The 22,421-nt window shown below is 42.4% G+C and overlaps 1 protein-coding gene across 1 annotated transcript; it reads left to right on the forward strand.

Moving 5' to 3' along the window:
* Nucleotides 1-1,469: 1,469 nt before the first annotated feature.
* On the forward strand, nucleotides 1,470-21,112 carry TMEM192 (transmembrane protein 192). Its single transcript, XM_075029036.1, has 6 exons — nucleotides 1,470-1,577; nucleotides 4,354-4,500; nucleotides 10,039-10,303; nucleotides 12,381-12,515; nucleotides 16,943-17,045; nucleotides 19,441-21,112. The coding sequence occupies exons 1-6, from the start codon at nucleotides 1,536-1,538 to the stop codon at nucleotides 19,562-19,564; spliced, it is 816 nt and encodes a 271-aa protein (XP_074885137.1). The 5' UTR covers nucleotides 1,470-1,535; the 3' UTR covers nucleotides 19,565-21,112.
* The last annotated feature ends 1,309 nt before the right edge of the window (nucleotides 21,113-22,421 follow it).

Here is a 22,421-nt window from a genome sequence, read left to right on the forward strand (position 1 = left end):
GTTCTTGCGAGGAAGGAAAAAAGAGGAAGCACAATAAGGAAGAGGAAAAAAGAACATCTGGGCTGAGAAACTGGAACTGAGCAGGCTCTTATCACAGGATCTGGACTTCATCTTACTGAAACCAGCAAGTTTAAGGCTTGTTTTTCATTTAAGTTAGTTGCCCAGTTCCTTAAATATGTGTATCTATGTAAAACAAGAACAAATGAATGCAAGCGCTGAAGGTATTTTTCTACAAAAAGATACCCAAGAGAAGTCACAGAAACAGAGATAAAAAACTTGGGACAGCCTGAAGAAGCCCATATCTCAAAAGCAGCTTTCACCCCTTGGCACATCTGCACTCTTTAAAGAGGCAGAGCCACGCCTGCTGTTCAGGGTGACTGACAGTCCTGGCTTCTCTTGAATAGTAGGCGAAGAACAATTCCAACCTGGAGATGATACCATCTTGCCATCTTTCAAGCCCTTGTTACAGCTTTGATCCTCTCTAGTGACCTCACTAACATCAGCTCAGGGCTCAGGGGTGGTCATACAGAGCAAACAGAAGGTTAAGAAACTTTATCAGAAGAACAGAGCACACAACCGGTAAGATACGCTGCTTTGTAAGCTTATACTATGCACATGCCTGAACACTGTCATTCCAATCCTTCCCATATCAGAAAGGATATAGCTGAAAAAGGTCAGAGAAGCTAACAAAGATCACCAAAGAATAACTAAGAATAACTAAGTGGTTGAGGAGTATTCAGAATACGAAAGGGTGTCGAGGAGTAGTTAGACAGAGATCCATAGAGTAGCGTGGGTACCACCACTGGCCACAGTCTCTCTCAACGTGAGAGCAAAGGGTTATAAAATGAAATCAGCAGCGGGCAGGTTTTAAAGAAAACTCGTTTCTTCACAAGATATACAACTGGGCCAGAAGTTTCTTTGACAACTTACTAAGCACCTCGTGCACGCTAAAACTTTCCGCGGTCTGAAGGGGCAACAGGGCACGCTCATGGAAAAGACATCCCCTGGAAATAATAATTAAGTGCAGAGGCTCTTTCTCTTCCTCAAGAAGGCCCTGCAAGGCAAACTGTTGGGACCGGAAAACATTCTGCACAGCAAGCTGAAAGCAAAACTACGCTGCCTTTATCCCCACGCTTTTGCCAGACGTCTGCTGCTGTTTTGCTTTCCCCTCCCTGCGATGCCACCCGAGCCACCCGCCCCGCAGGGACACCAGCCCTGGGCCTGCCTTAAATTCAGTCCCGGGCTGCCGACTCAACTCGACTGAGCATCGCCAAGGGAGAGGACGGGAGACGGAGAGGGAGAGGGAGAGGACAGGAGAGCAAAGCGGGCCAGGCCGGGCCGGGCCGGGGGTTTCCCCCGCGGCTGCGGCCCCGCCCCGGGGCCGGCGCTGCGGCGCGGCTCGGGCCCAATAGCGGCCGGGGCCGGTAATGGCGGGGCGGGGCGGCGGGGCCTGCGCCTGGCCAGCCGGCGGCCGGGCCGCGGCGGGGGCGCCGATTAAATACAGCCGGGGCGGCGGTGGAGGGGGGGGAGTGGAGATGGCGCTGACGGCGGGGCGGCGGCGGCAGGACCTGGACAACGTGAGTGCGGGCCTGCGCGGCGGGCGGCTCCCCCGGGGGGTGCCGTTAACGGTGGGCAGGGCTGGGAGAGCGCCTGGCTTTCCCCTTCGTTTCTGCCTTCCACTCCTCCCCGCTGGTGTCTGTACGACGCGCTGGAGGCTTTATCTTCTTCTTCCGGGGGGAGCAGCCGGCCCGGGCGTCTGTAAATGGCCGTTTCGGAAGTGAGGAGGCCGCTCCCCGGCCCGGCCGCCGCCCCCCGCGCTGCCCCGCGGAGCGCTGCCCCTCCGCAGCCCTGCTGGGAGCTCCCCCGCGGAGCGTGGCTGTGGGGTCGCTTTTAATCCAGATTATTAATTTAATCGAGGCTGCTCGCGTAGCCTGTTTAGCTCTTCTGGCTTATTTCCCCCACCCACACCCCCCGACGGATCCTGTTGAGTGCAGTCTCAGGTTTATAGGCTGTGCGCTGGCGTGGCCGCAGCGGGTGTTTTTTCTGTTTATTTGGGTGTTTCCCGCCTCCCCCCCCTCCGCCCAGCTGGAAGCCTGCGCGGGCAAGGCTTGCTGCCGGCTGTGGCTCTGCCCGTTCCTGCCCGTCCTCCTCCTCCTCCTGGTGCTGGGCTGCTGCTGGGTGCGGAGGTGGTCACATGCTGGAAATGGGTCAGGGAGCCAAGAGGCCGAAGCCTCAACCTGTGCTTGTGGTAACAGCAGTGCCTGACAAAAGGCCCATATACATATATTATTTTTTTAAGGCGTTCTGGCTTTTGGCAGCTGTGGTTTTGGTTCATCTTAAATTAATTGATCTAATTAGGACACTTACTAGATTTTTCTTAATGCCACATTGACTGCATGGCATCATCATCTCTCTTGCTTTAATTCCCTTCCTCCCCACATTGCCTGCAATAATATCTACTCAGGGCGGTTGTCATCCAGTGCCGTACTTCAGGATGCAGAGATGGATTGTAGCTGGTCTTGCAGTAAGTAATGTGGTCAAATGTGTTCTGATAAAGCTCTGTCTGTGAAGGAGTGTGCTGATCTGGCATGGTATTGCAGAAGTGGTGAGTTCACCCGTTCTCATGAGACAAAGGATATTGTCCCAAGGAGGATCACTGTCTTTCTGGGAGGTGTGAGCTGTTAACTCTCCTATTAATTTTGTGATAGGGAAGAATGAGGCAAGGCGTCTTGGCTGCTGGAGTGCTGGTCCTGAACACTTGCTTTGAGAGCTTAAAATTATACCTGGTCCCTGAAAATGGGGGATGAGGGACAGAGGGCACCTTTGTACTCTTGCTTCTGGATTTTATGTCGGTGACATAAGAGGAGTGCCATTTGTAAACCTTTAGGTCCGCAGTAAAAGGTCATCTTACCAGGCAGGTATTTCAGCAAGGGTTGTTTACAGTCAAAGGCTAGGCTAATTAAAAGGTATCGAATAGGTGCGGGAGGCCTGTTCACACTCCTCTATGGTTGGGCAAGTGTGGCATTCACAGTACTAAAATAAAACTGATTGCTGACTGAAATAACCCTTGATGACTAGTTCCTTCACTGCAGGCAGCTGTCGGTAGGTGAAGTAACACAGGGGAGCCAATCTACATTGTCCCGGTTAATATGAAGTATAAACCTAGGTCTGATATCAAAACTTCTTTCTCTTGTGCTAGTGTCTAGGAGAATGACAAGCCTCATTTGTCTTGAGGCTTATGCTGCTTTCTGCCATGGTGAGGAGAGGTCCTTGTTTTAAAAACAGTAAATATCCCAGTGAATCCTGGCATGTTTCTCTTGAGTAGTCAGAATTCTGGAGTGGGATGGGGTCTGCCCATGTCTTGTTCTGGGCTGTGGTTGGTATCACTCGGGAGAAGAGCGGCCAAAATTTCTTTGGGAATCTTGAGTTTCTTTGTCTCCTGAAGCAAGCAAGTCATAGCATGGGACATAATAGGATGCTAAGAAGGAAACTTGAGGAGTTTGAGCATGGGGGCTGTGTATGTTCAGCTTAAGATGCACTGAATGACTGTGTCCTGGCCTGGAAGGAGCAGAGATGCATGGCAGTGGGGCAAGTTCCTTGCCCACAAGGAAAGGTTTTTCCCTCCACCCATACTTAGTTTTACCTTTTAATTAATTAAAAAAAAGGTACCTCTGGAAACTTACATAGCCAAAACATCTGAACTGAATGTGAAGTCAAAGCCCCAATACTTAGTGCCAACATGACAAGTAAGGGCTCCATGCTCTCTAGTGAAAGCAGAGAATGTCTTGCTCAGCACGTGGTAGTGTCTTCTTCCCTCTGAACTGCTGCTTCTTTCTTGTCTGGGTTCAGTTTGAACTACTGCTGCAGGCATTTTGACGTCAGTAGTGTCAGTGGCTGAATCACTTGAAACTGTTACTGGTACACTGCAGCTTTGTTACTGCCTCTAACTGTAGTTGGACAGAAGTAAGAATAACAATGATTTTTGCAGTACCTGTATAAAGTATGTGAGAGATGCTTTAATTGTTACTACTTCCACGTTTTCACATAAATGTACTAATACTTCTGGCCTCTCTCAGGAGTGATGCTCAAATACTTGTGATACCTTTTAAAGACTAAAGTTCCTGAAGAATCAGTGTGATGCTGGGAGGTAGATTAGTGTCAAATTCTTCAGCGACTGAGTTATCTCATAAAGATGTGATGAGAGTTTACCTAGAATTTAAGAGCTTGTCTCAAGATGATAACCTAGGGTTTTTTTCCCCAAACCTTGATTTGCTAACAGGAAACTGCTAAAACTTTGTACTTTACTTTTAGAGCTTACCTGTTCCTACTCTTTGCCCTCTCCTTCTGTTCCAGGGTTCCTTGGAAATAACACAGAGTTTGGAAGATGATCCTCTACTGGATGCACCGCTTATTTCATCTCATACGTTGCATTCCCAGCTGAGGCCAAGATTTCATGCTATCCCAGCAGTTCTCCTTGCCAATTTTCTGTTGCTAATACATGTAAGTTTAAGAAGCATGATTTCCTTATGAAAATTTGCTGTCTTTATTCTGAATTCTTACTGTTCACATGGACAGAATGCTCCAGAGATTTGCATACACTGTTGTTCCAAACCAGTGAAGTCGTATTTGCCAATGCATTTTGATAGGCTACATGATACTTGCTGTGTTCTCATTCTGATTGTTTGTTGACACTAACATGCTATGACACATCTTGTTAGGAAGAAAGGCCTTTGAAATAGTAGTTCTTCTATGCTGTTGGAAATGTACTTTTAAAATAATATTACTGCTATAGAAGTGCTTATACCAGTTGTAGAGGGCTAAGATAATTTTGATGCCATGCCTTCTGAAGGCTGGACTTAATTTCACAGGGAAGACTTACAGTATTTCATATGGTAACTAAACAAGTAAAGCTGGACTTGCTTCAGGAGTTTCAGATGGTAGTAGATGGAAAAATAAAGGAATCCAAATGTTACTTTGTGCTTTGACTGACTTCTGGGGGTTAAGGGTGAAAAGTACAGATAAAGGGACAGATCTTGTATCTAACAGTATGAAGGCCTTTTTGAGGCTGGTTGTCGTGGTTTAAGCCCAGCTGGCAACAAAGCACCGCAAATCAATTTAATTTACTACCAATCAAATCAAAACAAGGATAATGAGAAGTAAAACTAAATCTTAAAACACCTTCACCCCACCCCTCCTCCCTGGCTCAACTCCATTCCCGGTTCTCTCTAACTCCTCCCCTCCAGCAGTGCAGGGGGACGGGGAATGGGGGTTGGGGTCAGTTCGTCACACCTTGTCTCTGCCGCTCCTTCCTCCTCAGGGGAGGACTCCTCACTCTTCCCCTGCTCCACCATGTGGTCCCTCCCATGGGAGACAGTCCTTCACAAGCTGCTCCAGTGTGGGTCCTTTCTGTGGGCTGCAGGTACAGACTGCTCCAGCGCAGGCTTTCTCATGGAGTCATGGCCATCTTTGGGGTGATCCTGGGCTGCAGGTGGGCATCTGCTCCCCCGCTCCCCTCCACAGGCTGGGGGGACACAGCCTGCCGTCTCACCACGGGCTGCAGGGGCATCCCCTCCTCCCCTGCTCCTCCTCCCCTCCTTCCTCACTGGCCTCGGTGTCTGCAGAGGGGTTCCTCTCACATCCCACTCCCACTACTCACTGCCGGTTCCCCTTCCTAAATCTGTTCTCCCAGAGGCGCTACCACTGTCACTGATGGGCTCGGCCTGGGCCAGAGGTGGGTCTGACTTGGAGCCAGGGAAGCTTCTACCAGCTTCTCACAGGAGCCACCCTGCAGCACCTCCCCTGCTACCAAAACCCTGCCACACAAACCCAGAACACTGGTAAACAGAAGTAGAGACCCCTGCCTACTAGTGAGTTTACCCTTGATAAGCTGAAGAGGCTTATTGTTGCTTGTGAGCGTGTGGAAACCTAACATGGAGAACAAGGGGTGAAGAGCTCTGATCCTTAGATCTAACTGAAAGGGTACTTGCATAGTGCTTAGGGACATGGTTTAGTGGTGGACTTGTGTCACAGAAACACTAGGCCGACAGTGACATGTTTTGAAAGTCAGTTTTTCTTTAATGATATCAAAATGCAATGGTCAAATTGAACAGGAATGTTATGTGATACTGAGATATAACAGCCAGATTGAACAGGAATATTAGGTTGTAAACACTGTGACAAACACAACTTCTTTACAGGTTCAGGATGCCAGTTGGGAACTATCACTACACAAACTGTAACCAAATCTAAGTTTAGAATGATGACTCAAAATGTGCATATCACTCACTGATAAGGCGAGGCACTCAATCCCGGGAAGTTTCCCTAGACGGTGTCCTGATCTAAGGGGAGAGTCTGCAACTGCAGACCCGCTGCTCCGAGGAAGGCTGGCTCCAAGGGGTCTGCCGGTGGGCTCCATTTATACCCTAGGTCGGATCGGGGCTTGTGGTCATATATGGTCGGGTGTCTAGAGACTTGTCTTGACAGAGGTGTTTCATTGGATGAGGTGCTCCTGGTGGGCTCAGCTAGCTGGGGTATGTGACTTGTGTCACTCTGTGTAGTGACTCCAGGCTGGGCGGCTGGAACCCCAAACTGCAGCTTCTAGTTTAACCCTTTCCTTTCAGCAATTGAGAAGTTTCAGTCCTTATTGGGGCAGGTGTACCTGCCACGACTTGGTAGTGTTAGGTGAACTGTTGACTTGATGATCTTAAGGGTCTTTTCCAACCTAAATGATTCTATAATGCCACTAACCTTGACCTGAAGATAGTATGCGTATAAAGCCAGAGAATGCACAAGATGTGTATGTATGTGTTGCTAGCTATTTTAGAGCTTCATTTGATCTCAAGTTAAAAAATGCTGTTCCCAATGCTCTGCAAAACATAGTCTCTGCCAGAATTTTAAAAGCACATACCAACCTCTAAGGTCTTTCTTTGGGTGGCTGCATAAAGCTGTTCAAACAATATGCCCTAGCTTTCTAATTTTAGAAGTAACTGTTTTGTGGTCTTAGTAGTATCAAGAAATGTCCCTCTGTCCTAAGTCTACTTGACAGAAAGACTTGTGCTGTTCTGCTGAACAAACTACCAAAATTCCCAATGGAAACTGCATATCCATCCTTATTCTCTTCCCCTACGAGAACAACTCTGGTGCCATCCCATTAGGATGCACTTGAAGTCTGCGTTACGAAGGTAGACACTGCTATTGGTAGTAGAGCAGTAAATGTTTTTTCTGCCTAGCCTTGGGGCCTTACTATCTACTACCATAACCAATGTAGCCAAATGTCAGTCACCCAGATCCTAGGAAACTACTGCTTCTTCTGTCCCCACCAATTCCCCTCTCCTGCAAACGGAGAGAAGTGTGGGGAGGTGAAGAGAGAGAAAACTGCTGAGGCCTCTATCAACACACACTTTTCCAGGTAAAGTCTTGCTGCTATTGCTGAACCTGCTGCAGTGGCCACTTGGTCCTTGGAGCAAAATGGAGAAGTATCCTTTTCTGTTGGTGAAATACAGCATTATAATTGCCACATGAAATGGTCCTGTCTCTCTCGCTGAAAAGATGGATGGGGAAAACAAGCTTAATGGATTTCCTTCCCCTCTGCTTCTGCAAATGTGCACAAACCTTGTGGAACGTGGAGACACCAGGTTAGCTTCTGATGCACAGCCTGCCAAAGGGGCAAGTATCCTGGAGAAGTTAAGCCATCACAGTATTAAGGGGTAGAGTTGTAATGCATCTCTAAAGTAATTGTATGTAATGTGAAGTATTCTCCACCCTCCTGTGCCAGAAAGTGGAGTTAGGTAGCAAATAGCTGCATAGTTAGATAAAATTCTGGAGTGTGTGGGTAGGATATGCTAGTGTGGTGGGGCTGGGTTTTTGAGTGGCTTTCCTTTTGCCAAGCCTTGCTTTTCTGCAGGCTTCTGGCTCCTATCAGGAGACTCGAGAGCAATGTAAAGTGTACAGGCTAGAAATAATTCTTTTGTATTAACCCTGTCTTTCCTTAATCCCCTCTGCATATGCACTTACACAAGACTGAACTTAAATACTACTCTTTATAAGAATAACTTTTTGCATATAAAAATCCCCTGTGCTGGGGTGAAGCACCTGTTACTGGACTGCCCTCAAATGTAGGCAAAACATCTTCAATAAATGCCACTCTTAATGCCAGCTACCTGTGTACTCTTGTATATGCTGCTGTAGTAGATTAGTAGAGCTGCAGTGCTAGGTCACTCCTGCTTGTGTTAGTTTAATATAGCCATTTTCTGTACTGAAATACATTCCTAACACCTGGAGGGAGTAGAACTAGATGCGTTACTGTTTTAAAATGGCAATCCAAAGAGTAAATGGACAGATAAAATACGGGTTATTCTTAGCTTTCTAAGAAAAGGTGGTGGTAAAAATAATACGTTAAATGAATGTTTTGTTAATAAACCTCCCTCTTATTTAACTTAATCTAGCTACGTAACCCATCTCAAGATAATTTTGAATTTAGTTTGCATTTGAAGTAATGGTCTTATGGATAATATAGGGGACACACTTTTTTTCCCTCCCGCTTCCTACCCTGTCTGTCCTTTATAATGTCTCTTTTAGGTATTGACAATTGTGTGAAAATTCTTCCCCCGTCTTCCTCCCTCCTCAATTACCTTACTCTATTCACAACCACAGCAAGCGAAGGGCAGCTCCTATCAAGAGTAATTAAGTGGTTCTGAAAGGTTAATTTATGTGAAGAAAGTTGCTTGAGAAAGGACAAAAATATGAAAAATAAGTTCAAGGGAGTGGAAAGGGGGTGGTGGGCTCTTAGATATGCATAGAATTAAGTATGGAAACAAAGCTAGCAAATGGAAATCATACACTTTCCTCCATCTTCAGTTCTGATGTGTTGTTTCTATCAGTTATGAGATGCAGAACATTGGGCACTCCTTTTAACCTAAGTGTATGAGAGGTATTAGACTTTTGCAGACTTGAGGCAAATGATTTTTTTGTTGTTGTATATAGAAGCTCTCAATTTACTTCTGTATTGGTGAGAGTTGTTTTTGTTTTCAGTTCTGCTTTAAAATATTCCTATTCCGTAGAATGAACCAGGATGAGAAAGTATCATATTCGTGTTCACTGAGTGAAAACAGTAGAGAGAGTATTTTTCTATGACAAAAACATTCTATAAAGATTTTAAAAAAGCCCTGTGTGTATAGATATACTCCAGATAATGTGCACCCAAGACTCTGACTTCTAGTTGACCAAAAGATTGCTGATGATCACTGCTGATGCTGAAAATTTGGAGAAAAGTGTAGAAGACAGGAGAAGTTATGGCATAATGGCACTAGTCTGAAAGGATAAGTGTATATAGAATCTGACTATAATTTGGTCATTCTGTCATAAGTGCTGAGCACAATGGAAAAATCTGATAGTAAATATACTAAAGAATGATTACCAACTGGCAAAGATGCCTACCTAGTGTTAATAATTCACTTAAGTTACTATGATGATGTTTCACTTTTTTCTAATGTCACAACCTGGAGATCATCTTCAATGGATATAGTAAAAGGGTTGATTTTCACTTACAAATTGTCAGTTTAAAGAAACATGTACTGTACCAATGAGCTATGAGGCTGTCCTGCAGAGCAGTAACAAGTGTAATTGAATAAGTCTAAAAAGATGAGATTTCTTTTTTTTTTGAGGGAGTATAAAGTTCCCCTCAAAGTAAAAAGACATAGTAAAGATGGTCCAGAAATAGGATAAATTCACAATGAAGGGGAGACTCGGAACAGTGAAATTGATTTAGAGGAAATTCTGGGAAGAGTGGTGATCCCCAGTTCTGTTCTGCTGGAGGCTGGAAGACAATCTTACTACTTGGCAGTTTTGGTCATCAGCATGTTCCCAGAATGACATGTAGTGGTTGTAGTAAGTGTCTAATGTTTTATACATTATCTCAACTCTAATACAATCAATTCAGAAAATAATGCATAATGAATAAATTACATAAAACCCCCACCAAACAGGCTTTTCATAGTTTGATGTTGACTTTGAGTTTTTCTCTCTTCCTTTCTCTTCCAGGTTGCTTTTGTTGTTCTAGCATTTTTAGCAGCTATGTTTTGTTCTTATCCCAATCCAAATCAGGATAAGTGTCCTGGAAACTATACTCACCCACTTAAAGTGCAGACTGTCATAGTCATTGCAAAAGTAATTCTGTGGATTCTGCATGTTTTTTTTGAACGATACATCCAGCACCACCACAGTAAAGTCAGAAGCAGAGGTTACTTCTCAATATACCGATCAACAAGACATCTAAAAAGGCTTCCGCTGCTGATTCACTCCACAGGTGACGTGAACTACCTGTTTTTTTTCTTCTAAAGCTTTAAATTATGACACAATAAAAGGCTGAACATTTTATATATAAAAGTATATTATGTATTATGAACTTTTAAAAACCTGCCTATGAGCATTTATAAATAATACTTGTTTTAGTCAGATGGACCTCCTGACTGACCTTTCTGGCCTGCCAGATGCATGTTGTAAAGAACTCTTTGTAGTGGAAAAATACCCACAAGTCTGAAGTTGAGTAAAACATCTAGTCATTCGCATCTAGTCTTCAGCCATAAAACATGCAGCCAGCAAGGTCTGTGTTTGACTGCTAATGATCTCAGTTTGCATATTCATTTGTCTAGTTAGGTATGTGGCAAGACTGCTAGTCCTTCCAGGAAGTGTGCTACTCTACTCTTTTCAAACTCAGTAATTCATGTAGAAACAGATGAATTGCCTGTTGCTCAACAGCTGCCTGAAATCAGTAAAATAAGCAATTTTCTGATCTTCAGTGGGGCTATGTGTAACATTCAGCTCTACTTCTAACTGCCTTTTTCTATGGACAAAGGGTGGTGTATGGGAGTGGTTTAACTCTATATATTCTAAGTTACATTGCTGTTCAGTAAAGCTGAGAGAAGTATTGGTACAATTAGCTGACGTAGCTTTTCTAACAGAAACTACTTCAACAAATCTAAAATCCATCTAGGGGATTTTTCACACAGAAATAGCAGTGGAAAAGGGAACAGTGCTGGCTTTTACAGTATTCTTGCTTCTTATAATCCCACCTCCCTTCTGTAAATCTGAATAACTAGAGTAGAATATTTTTTTTCACCAGAATTGATAAGTTAAATGATCCTGCTTTATGTAAAACCCTAGCTTTCTTTCCACCCAGTTGCTAAAAGAGCTAGTCAGTTTGAATGTGCAAAACTTCAGGCTGTCACCACTAGATAGAGCTCTAATGATAAAGATGTGTTTGGAGTGCAGTGACAAAATTGGGCAACAGCAGGCTTAAGGATGTTTCAAAAGAGAGTAAAATTGCTATTTCTGCCTACTGCAATGTAATCTGGAGCACTTGGCCCTGTCTCCAGCCTTAGATGGAGCCCACTTCTCCCCTACCAGACAAACTCTGGGCATGTGTAAATGTTCAGGTGCAATCAGTTGTGTGCTGTAGACTTTTGATGTCTGTAGTTGAGAAGGTGGTTAGCTCTGTTACTGCAAACTCCCTGCCATGCTAACTGCTGCTGATACCACTTCCATCCTGACAGTTCAGTTGCCTAATGCAATATGAAAGGGTACTGTACAGTTTGCTAGTGACATTAATGGTCTTAATACTCTTAGTGCTTTATCCAGACACTGGTTATAGCATTTCTACAGGAAAAAAAAGAACATTTCACACTCTGTATCAGAGAAGAGGGTGTGTAAAAAAAAAAAAAAAAAAAAAAAAAAAAAAAAAAAATTAATTAAGAGTGTTTGTTAGGTCTGTAACTCAACACTTGCTCTCCTTGACTAATTGTGCTCATTTCAGTTAAACTTTAACTTGCAAGTATGAAAATAATAGCTAGGCAAGTGGAAGCCTATGCAAGTATCTCCCTGTGAAAAGAAGGTATCTGGGCTTTTTGCTCTGCTAGCCTTATTGAAATATGCTCAAATCCACTACTTGAAGGAAAACACCCTCTCATTTTGAATTGACTGATGTGACCTCTTAAGAATTGAAAGAAATTAATAGTCTCCTAGCTGTTTTGGGGATGAGTGGCAGCAACAAGGCTAGAAACTGTTTAAGCTCACACATGTATGTTAGGTATTTCTAGTGCATTTCTCCCACTCTTGTTTAAGTCAGAAAAATCTATGAGAAAACTCATAATTCTCTACCATTACAGTCAAATGCTGAAATGAAACTCATTTTGCTGCCAGCAGTTGTAAGCTTGCATCACTTGTGTTAAGGAAATTAGCCAAAGAGGCAAGTATGGTATGAAATGGAAGAGCATTACTGAAATGTTGCAGCCTAATGCAGACACTGGAGATATGAGAGTTCTAAGTTATTTTCAACAGCTAATGAAATTGTTACACCTGTAAAATATATAACATTTGTTTTCTAGGTAATGCAGCCCTGCTTTTGATTCTGTCAGTGCAGCATTCCTTTCCTGATCGCAGTAAAGTGTACCTGTATCTTATACTGGGAGTCCTGGGCCTGGAGCTGATTAGCTCCCTGACATGCTTAGTGATTTACACAGGTGAGAGGCAATTTTTTGCCTTCTTGAGTGAGACTTATTATAGCTGCTACTCAACTGTTTTGTTTGCCCTCACAGTATCTCACTTTGGGTACCCCAAGACATTTAACTGCGATTATAAATACAGAATGATTCTGTGCTTGTAGAAGGAGAACTAAGGCAAATAGAAAACAAATGGGAACATTGTCAGGCTTGATTTGGTCTCCAAGTGCTGCTAAATTAAAGCTCCATGGTACCTCAAAGCTGTTGATCCAGTGAAGTGGCAATAAATGCATAATTGTTGCAAAAGTGTCCTGTGAACAGGCTTGTCTGTCTAGCAGTGTGTTCTCAAATGTGTACACCACAAGCTGTGAAGCCGTAAGAGCTAGTTGGCTTAATCAGAACTGTTTCCGGGATTTACATGTGGGACTTGCATAGTTGATAGTATAGTTGTGCCTTACTCTCCAGACACTTCCTCTTTCCCTGTTTCCCCTCCAAAAGCTTCAGTTCATCTTTGTCACTAAAATGGAAGATTCCCTCTAATGAATGTGGTGTTTTGTTTTGTAAAAAAAAAAACAAACCCAAAAAACAAAAGCAAACAACCAACCATCCCCAAACAAACAAAAAAACCCGCCAAAACAGACCAAAAAAACATGGCTTTTGGAATCTGTGCTAATACTAAAATAAGATACTGCTTCATAAAACTGTGAGGCATTGCTTTGTATGGTCACTGTTGGCTTGTAAGGTTATCTGCTTTTAAGTTTGGTGTAACTTACCAGGACTTGATAAACCTTTTTCCATTAAATTATTGCAGAACTACCTAAAATGTTGATTAATAAATGCTTGAACAAAATAGTTTTTTCTGATCTCATCTTAAACTATTTGGGTTTATGGCTTGCATTAACTCAAATGAAAATAACTGGGTTGAAAAAAAACAAACAAACCAGCCAACACTGAAAAGGTAGAAGATACTAAAGGCAATTATTTTCGTTGTCTGAAGAAAACTAGAGGTGTTTACTGTAAAGTCCATGTCTGTTTAAATGACATGTAGTTCCTGCTCTTGAGTTAGTTTATACTCCTGCTTCTGAAATGCTGCTTTCTGATTATTTACAGATACCAACAAGGAGATGACACCTTAGCTAAGTAGCCTCAGTATCAGTAGCACTGGCTTCTCCGGAGATGGGGCAGGGGGAACAAAACCAGTGGGCAAAACTTAGTTTGCTCCTGACTTTTAAACAAACAGGAGGAAGGAGAGTGAGAATACCTCCTTCAGGAATGCATGAAGTGTAAAACTTAAAAGTAAAAGCCATCTCTATGGTAGTCAGTATTTGCGTTAATCTGACTTCTTTTGTAATTTCATAATTAGTAATTAATCTAGGATGTCTTTTTTAGGGAAGAAAACTTTGGTATGTTCTTAGTAATGTAATGACACAGAAATACTGCCAAGTAGCTTGGTCATCTAGGAAATAAAATCTATTTTTGACTCCTGCAACAACATTGGAATCAAAATGCAATAAGAAATAAGGTCCCAGCTCTAAACTACGTCCTTCTCTTACAACTGTGCGGAGGCCTGAATGCTGTAGCTTGTCAGGCTTTCCTGTGAATGGACCAGCATGGCTCAAGTAGACTAACTGTCATCTGGAGGAATAAAGGCAATACTGAGGGAACGCAGGCATGGCAGTCCTAGAGAACTATTCCAAGAATGCTGGAGATCATCCCTTCTTTGCATATGCATACTTACTTTCCTGGGAAACTCAGGAAATAAGAGATAAATTGCAAAACTTTAATAGAATGTCAGGAATTCCAGTGAAGTGCTATTTTTTACCCTGAGGCCTCTTGGAGCCCAAAGAGCTACACTGCGTGTCCCTTACTGTGGCAGAAAAGGATAAGCAACTGCAAGAAAGTTGACACTGATAGTAGTAATCTATCCAGTAGTAGTAATCTGTCCAGTCTGAGCCTGGACTTCCCTAAGAGCTCTCAAACTATCTTTCTGCTTATTTGTCACCAAAAGGATCTTGTTTCCTAGCTTGTACCATGCCAGTTCCTGTGCCCATGAAATCCATTAACCAGTTAGGAAGTTGTAGGGTGCAATGTTTTGCTTTGCAGCTGGAGGAGGCTTGAAGAAGGGTCCAGTGAGTCCTGGAACCAAGGTGAAGGAGGGCAGAGCTGCACTGCTAGGAAGGAGTAAGGCAGTTCCTTTTGGCAACAGCTACTTTATTTCCTCAGCAGCCCCAAAACAACAGTCTAAGCTACATTCTGTAAAGGTTGGTGTGCAAAACTAGGGTAAATTTTTATGTAACTTAACACTTGCCTCAAGATGAGGAAGACCTCAAATCATTCTAGGTTGCCTTTTCCAGTGGGTAATGTAACTTGTTTTCTTGTTTTCCATCCCAATACATGTTGAGGTAAGCTACAAGACTCCATGAGTGTCTGTCTCTTGTGCGTAACGGTGGTTTTTTAACATTTTAAGCATTCAACTAAAGCTTTACTGAAGCAAAATGTATGTATTTGGCCAGTTTTGAAAATAGCCTGAGAATCTGTATTAATAGTGACACTCAGATAACTTTTTTCTCTCTCAAAGGCAGCAAAGTATGTGACTGGATGGAAGCATGAAGCTTCTTAAGTAGGATAGTTTTAAGGGCAGTCCTCTGCTCAGGGTTAGAGTGCCCCTCTCCAAGGCAAGCACTTAATATCTTAACAGCTGGTGGTATCTGCTATCAACTAATGTAGTGAGCAACAATGGGGAGATGAAGGTTGCTTTACACTAGCAACTCATCATCAACCCCTTTCTTGGAGGGAAGGTAGCACTGATTTGTACATGTTTCTCCATGGTGGAATAATTATTTCTTTACTAGAATGAGGCATAAATGCTTATCTGTAGAAGGTTCGTGTACCTGACTTATTTTCATTTAAATATTACTGCCTCACAAATGAAAGTGGTGGCATGGAATACCTGACTGTAATTCTAAATATTTCTTCTTGCTTGTTGGAGTTATCTTATGCATTCTATGATGCCCAATGTCCTGTGAAGTACTACTGCCTTTCTTAAAATTATCTCCATTCAGCAGTGTATGTGTATATAGCTGTAGGATGCAGAGGCAGGGATTCAGAAATCTACAAGGAATTGCTTGTAGATTGACCTATAACAGACTTGAAATATGTAAGTCATTCAAGTGAGATAAATTTGAATGGAATGAAGTATGATACAGACAGCTCTAAGTGTTAGCTTACTATTATAAGTTTGTTACTGATAGGATAGGGAGTCAAGCTTTAAAAGGTTTACTAAATATATGTATTTAATTACTTTCTTACATACTTCTAATATCACTTGAATACAAGACTAATGTTCCCACAACCAATGCATGTTGGGAATTCCATATCCATTCCTTCATGGCTTTATTTGTAGAGGAATACCACCATAGAAATAACTGACTTTTGAGCCTAAATGTAGTTAACCTCTGGAAGATCTTAGGATTGTTTCAGCAGGGTGGCCTGTAATAAGCCCCATCATATTATTAACTTCTAAGGACAGTCTTTGTCTGCTGCTGTAGTGTGGATTTCTCACAGAGCTGGACTGTAATGTTTTTAGTGGCATTAGGTGTATTGCTTCACAAGCAGCCCTAACTGCATGGTCTTGAATGCATACTCCAGATCTCTTGGTACCTGAATCAGGATCTGATATTGAATGGCTTCAAATATTTTCAGCTTCCTTCCAGAAATAATGCAAAGGGTGCCTACAGCTTCTCCCACCCTCACCCATCCCCGTTCCACATCTGTTAAATTTAGTCTTAAACTGTATTCACAGATGCCCAGGAATGACAAGATTCACAATGTGAAGCTGATTGCAGAGCCACTCTGGATTGAATAGTTAATGGCTTTCTGTAGCAAGTCTGCCCTAGTTTTAGAGCAGACAGACAAGCTGCTGCTTTATTGCAGGTAGTAGTTTTGATAAATAGTATTTATCAAAGAGCTTAAGTTAGAAGTTCTGACTTAGATACTAGTATCAAAACTTTTTAGAACTTTTTTTATGGCATGTTGCTTAATTTATGGCCTGAATTTGGAGACTGAATCTCAGTACCCTCTCAAAGGCAACTAAGGTTTCACCCTCTCAGGTGACAGATTAAACTTTGCAGATGTTAAGCAGTATGTTCAAGCTTACCCATTCAGGTCTTCACTGTGGTCTTTTAAGCAGCAGGGCCAAGGAAACAAACCAACCAACCCACCAAACCACCACTAACTTATAAACAAAGCCATTCCAGAAATAAGTAGAGATAAATTCTACTTTTTCTTTCCTGCCTCCCCACTCCCCAGATTCTCTTACTGTCTTTCCATCTCGTAGCCTAAGGCAATCTTACAATCATTTGTTACAGATATTTTTTGGTTTTAACTTGGAGCCTGGTGATAAACGTTTTTTGGTTGCTTTCCAACTAATTTATAAAACTTTGTTGCAGTGAAAATAAGCAACTTCAATCGTGCGAAGCCAAGACCTGACATAATTGAAGAAGAAAAGATGTATGCCTACCCTAGTCACATTACCTCAGAAATTGGATTCAGGTAAGATTTTCTGTATTAAACTTGTGCTGTGTTCAGCCATGGTATACAGGTAACACTGACTAATATAATTGTACAGCTTTCTGTAGACTTACATATAATGTTAAATCTGTCAACCAAAGCAGAGATGGGAATAATAGTTCTGAAAGAAACTATATGCTTAACGCTGCCATTTTACATGCACAGATGAGAAGCAGCACAGTCTTGTACTTTCTACACAGTAATGGCAATTTGTTGTGATACAGAAATCCTCAAACATGAGGACAGAAGTTATTTGACCATTTACGGCTGGTTGCGTGAATCTTTAATGTGCTATAAATAACTGTGCTGAATCTGGTTTAGTTGACTTTATATGGGAGTTTGAGGAAAGATACTGGTGTCTTATACTGTTACTTAAAGTATGCCTACAGAAGCCTAGCTGCTTCAACCAGTTCTTTCAGGGAAGGAAATATGTTGTGGGCAGTTCATAGATGAAGAAGAAGAAAACTTTGCAGCTTTGTTCTGTGCCAGCAGTTGGATGTGAGATTCCAGCAAGGGATTTGGAATATATTTCCAGTTTGGGAAGGAATTTAAAGGTGGGTGGGGCACTTAAGAGGTAAGGAAGTTCTCAGTGAGACAGAGAAGCTCTCCAACATTAACCTCACAAGCACTGAGACTCACTGCTTGTTTGCCCTTTGTGTACCTTCTGACTGCTTGAACATCTTCCAGTTGCTGAAATGAGTCTGGTATGACTTAACAAAAAACAATCATCAAAACTAACTTGGATTTCCATATAAGAATTTATTTAGGAATTTTCTAATACAGCATTACTTGCTTCTTTATGTGTGTCTTAGTAAAAAGTTCAAGTGCAGAGATGACTAATACTTTGGCACTTCCCCTAGTGTCACAAATGCAGCATGCACATGCTTTTATGGAACTTGTAAGTAAATATCCAGGATACAGGAAGGATTTAGAGTTGTCTTGACTTTTGATACAATGTCTGACTTCCATCTTGATAGGAACACCATGGTGAATGCATGGTGGACCTCATTCCTTTCTCATTCAGCTTCTCCCCTGAGAAATTCTCAAGTGCCCAGGGAATGAGTCTGCAACAATGACCAGCTGAGGAAAAGACTCTGATTATTTTTGATTAAAGAGTGCGAACTTCCTGTGAGAACTGATTGCAAAACAGTTATTTTAATTCAACTCTATACAACTCTGACTCTCTTTCCCTTGAGAGTTAAGGTCTATTGAAAAGTGAATCCTGTCAGCCCTTCAGTTGACCCTGGTGATAAGAATGTTTTTTGCATATTATGACCTCTACAACCTAAGCTACTCATCAGGACCTCTTCTGGTGCTTTAAGTTGGTAGTACAGATTACTCGTTACAGTTGCAAGCTTTCTGTCTACAAAACTCATTTTCTTTATCTTTTTCAGTTTAACTGCAGTAGGTTTTTAATTGGATTTAAGCTTTTTTTCCACTCTAGCTATCCTCCTCAGCACTTTCTAAGAACTACGAAAAGGGCAATGTTCCTCCACAAAATCCTGCAAGGCTGAGGAGCAACTTTCTAATCTCTGAGATGCTCGTGCATGTACTAAGAGGGCAGATTCCCAAGTCAGCTAGGAGAAAATAATGTGTAAGGGAAGACTGGAATATGCTCAGGCATCAGTACTTGTTCATGCTGTATTCTTAAAAGTCCTAATTATAGATTTGACAAAATTCTGTACTTTTTACAGATTTTTCTCAATTAACTCAGCTTTACTTAATGCTGCAGTGTTACTATCCTAGTTAAAATGAAGGATGTCTGAAAGCTGGAGATAGTTTAAGTGGGAGGTTAGCTGTACATGAGGTTGTAGACCTGAAATAGCACAACTGGTGCTGATCCTGTTATGGTATTGTGACAGATAATATCACTGTATATAGTAGTATATCATCTATGCTATGGCAGGTTAATCAACAAATTTCTGTCTTAAACAGCTTATGATCCCCACAGCTGAATAAAAATACTATGCCTGCTTAAAACAAGCTTCCTAATGTATTTGGAAAAGGTGCCATGGATTTCTTAGTATAATTCTAGCATCTTGTCTGGCTCACTAACTTTTAAGTTTGTTAAATAGTTAGAACCCTCTTACTACTACAACTTTCCTGTAACTGGCTAGCAGGAAATACATTACTTGATTATGTATACATGGCATGAAGTTTAGCCAAAATTTTTTCTCTTCCTGCCTTCTCATGTAAAATGAATGTTAAACATAAAGGTGTTGTAGATTGCCTCCTCCCTCAAAAGTTAGTTGAGATCAACAAAAGTAAAACTCAAGGAAGCAACTTGTCAGAGCTAATTAATGAATACTTAAACATTTCATATGTTAGAAAGCTGCTGTCACTTATTGAAACCCATACTCACTTTTGTTATTTCAAGGGAAACTTCAAGTTTAGAAGAGATAGTTGAGAAGCAAGGAGATGTAATAGAATATCTTCAGCGACACAATGCACTGCTCAGCAAGAGACTATTGGCACTAACATCTCAGCAAATCAAAACTTAATAGCATTTGGAAAACTGCTGCTGGAGCTCTGGAGGGAACATGAGGTAATGTAATATCCAGACTGATTTGTACAGATGACTTCTTCAATCGTCTTTCACATTTTGAAATAGAAATTAAGCTGGAAGGATGAGCTCTGCATGCACTATAAACCTGTTACAACTGGACACTGGCTCTCTTCAAATCATCAGTTCTGAAAAAAGTTCTGGAGGTTCAAGGATTTTTAATTCCTAATACGGTAAAGTAGGACCTGAGGTAATGGTTTCAGCTTCATTCAGTTGTTGCTATTATTTTGTACTGCTGTAACCTTTGAGCTTCAAACTACTAAAGTATTCTGTATTTCTAGAAAACAAATTTGTATTCTAGAAAAAACTGACTTTGCAAAGGATGCCTTTTCAGTTTCTGGTGCTGTAGCTAGACTAGATGTGTTCTGTCACTGAGTCCCATTACTTCCAGTGTTAGAGGTGGTGTACTTCAATAATCCTGTACAAAGTACATACTTGCTTTCTAGATCAGTCTCCTTTTCTCCTTTGTCAAGAAAAGGAGTGAAACTGTTGCCTGTGCCAGTGGGGAAATTCAGCATCCAATTTAGGATTTAAAAAAAAAAAAAAGCGGTGGGTGCCCTAGAAATGCAAATCTTACATGTAAGTGTGTGGTATAAAACATGTCATGATAAGCAATTTGAGCAGTTGTTCAGAATTCCGGCTTTAAAACCTGTAAGAAGAGGCATCTTAAGGGCTGAGGACTTTCCTATTACTAGGAGCCTGTCAGCTAATCATCAACAAGATTCCTGCTCTGCTGACTGAACTAACTTAATACAAAAAGTTTTTTCATTGACCTAGTGACTAACTTGTGTTGAATGGGTTTAAAGATCCTGTTAAAGATGCATCAGTTACATGCATCCTTGCTCTTTACTTACAAAAAAAAGTCAGCATCTTGATTCAAAAGCTAAAATGGTGTATGTGGGGAGGTAAAAAGCAGCAGAAGACAGAAAGGACTTCTAGAAGCTGGAGAAACAAGAACTTTTGGTTCCATTTCATGGATTTATTGGGAAGGCTGGTGAAAGAACCATTCTGTTCTGGGTACTATCTTGTCTACCAATGTAGACCAAGAATTATTTTAGAAGCAGATACCTCTGTGGGGACAGGGTAATCACTAGTCTAAACTGGGAAGAATGCTCTCTTGAGGAGTGGTCTTGTAGCTGAATATAAGAAAAACAAAAGAAAATCAATCCATCCTACTTTGGTTCTAGGGCACAACTTTAGAAATAACTGAACTGTTTAGGGTGCAACAAACATGGGGATTGTCTCATTTAACAGAAAACAATAAATATTGGAGGTCTTGCTGCTATCCAACACTATACTGTTCTCCTTAAGTGTTGTTTCTTGAAAATGCAGCCAGGTTTTTATAATATACATGTAAGGAACAGAAATGTTTTTGTTTTTAGAACTCAGGTTTTGATGTGATTGGGTATATCAATTTATATAATTTCTATGAAAAGCAGTAAAACGTGACTGTGAAGTTCATGCACAATAAATGCAACTAAGGAGAAGTGTGAATTTTGTCATTTCTAAGCTCGCATATAGCTGGTGAAGACTGTTCCAACGGGCAATCTGTGCAGATTTTCTGTTATGCTGAAGTTCTCACAGCACAGTTTTGGTGCTTAAAACTTGCTAAAAACTGTTTTGACAAGGATAGCTGTGCACTTTAAGTTTAGTTTTATTTTTTTCTGGGTGATGTTTTTCCATTGCACTTCAGACTTTCCCTGCTACTCCTGTTTCTCTCCAACATGGAGGAATAGGCTGCACAGTGTAGCAGAACAACTTTACTGTCTTTTGAAGGCATTGCTCATACCCTCCTCTTCTTCATGACTGCTTAAGGTAAAACTTGGCTTAACCAGCAGTATTTGCTTTCTGTGGAACATGGCAGCTGGAAAGCAGAGCGTGGGTTGGTTGGCGCGTGTGAGCATGCACATCTCTTGCCCTTTGCAATTCATGGCTCTTTGTAAGTACACAAATGATTAACACCTTGCAACCCCCCCCCCCCCCCCCCCCCATTTTTGTGTCTTTATCATACCCTCGCTGTATCTTGTTTTCGTAGTATCTTAAGCTTTTTGGGGGGAGGGGGGAGAGGCGCTTCACACTTGTACACGCTCCACCTAGGAGCTAGCTCTCCTTACTACTCGCCCTCCGCACGTTCTACCCTCCGGCCGCGGCCGGGCTACAAAGAACGGCCGACTAGGAGCCGCCGCAGCGCGGCTACCGACCCGCCCGCCTGCCCGGCTGTGACGCCACGCCCTCGCTGTGATGTCACGGCGAAGCGGCGCGGCGCGGCATGCTGGGTGTTGTAGGCCCGCCCCGCCCCGCCCGGCGGCCGGCGGCCCTTCCCCGGACCGAGCGGGTCGGTCTGCAGCGGGGGGCTGCGTCTGCGAGCCGCTGCTCGAAGGGCGACGCGGAGGGGGCAGATGGCCGCCGGCGTGCGGGCGAGAGAAAGCTCAGCGAGTGTCGCAGCCGGTAGGCGAGCGGCTGGAGAGAACGGGTGATGCTCGTTACGTGATTACAGCTGCTGAAATGCATCAGTATTTGCAGGTCCGTGGGCTTAGCTTGGTAAGAGCTAGTGGACTGCAACCGGGACGGCAAGGAGGTGATGGAAACGGAATGTTTCCTTACGCATGTTGCAACTGTACATTTAAAAAAAAGAAAAAAGTAAAAATAACACATTCTGGTTTATGTTGGGTTTTATTATCATTCAGTTTGTACCCCAATAGCTTTTTGTTTCTATAGAAAAACCATGTCTGTGTTTTTCAGGCTTGGGAAAACAAGTATGTCAGAACACCTAAGAAACAGAAGATTCAGGGTTG

Source organism: Buteo buteo, chromosome 1 (genome assembly GCF_964188355.1).
Source record: "Buteo buteo chromosome 1, bButBut1.hap1.1, whole genome shotgun sequence".
Taxonomy (NCBI): Eukaryota; Metazoa; Chordata; class Aves; order Accipitriformes; family Accipitridae; genus Buteo; species Buteo buteo.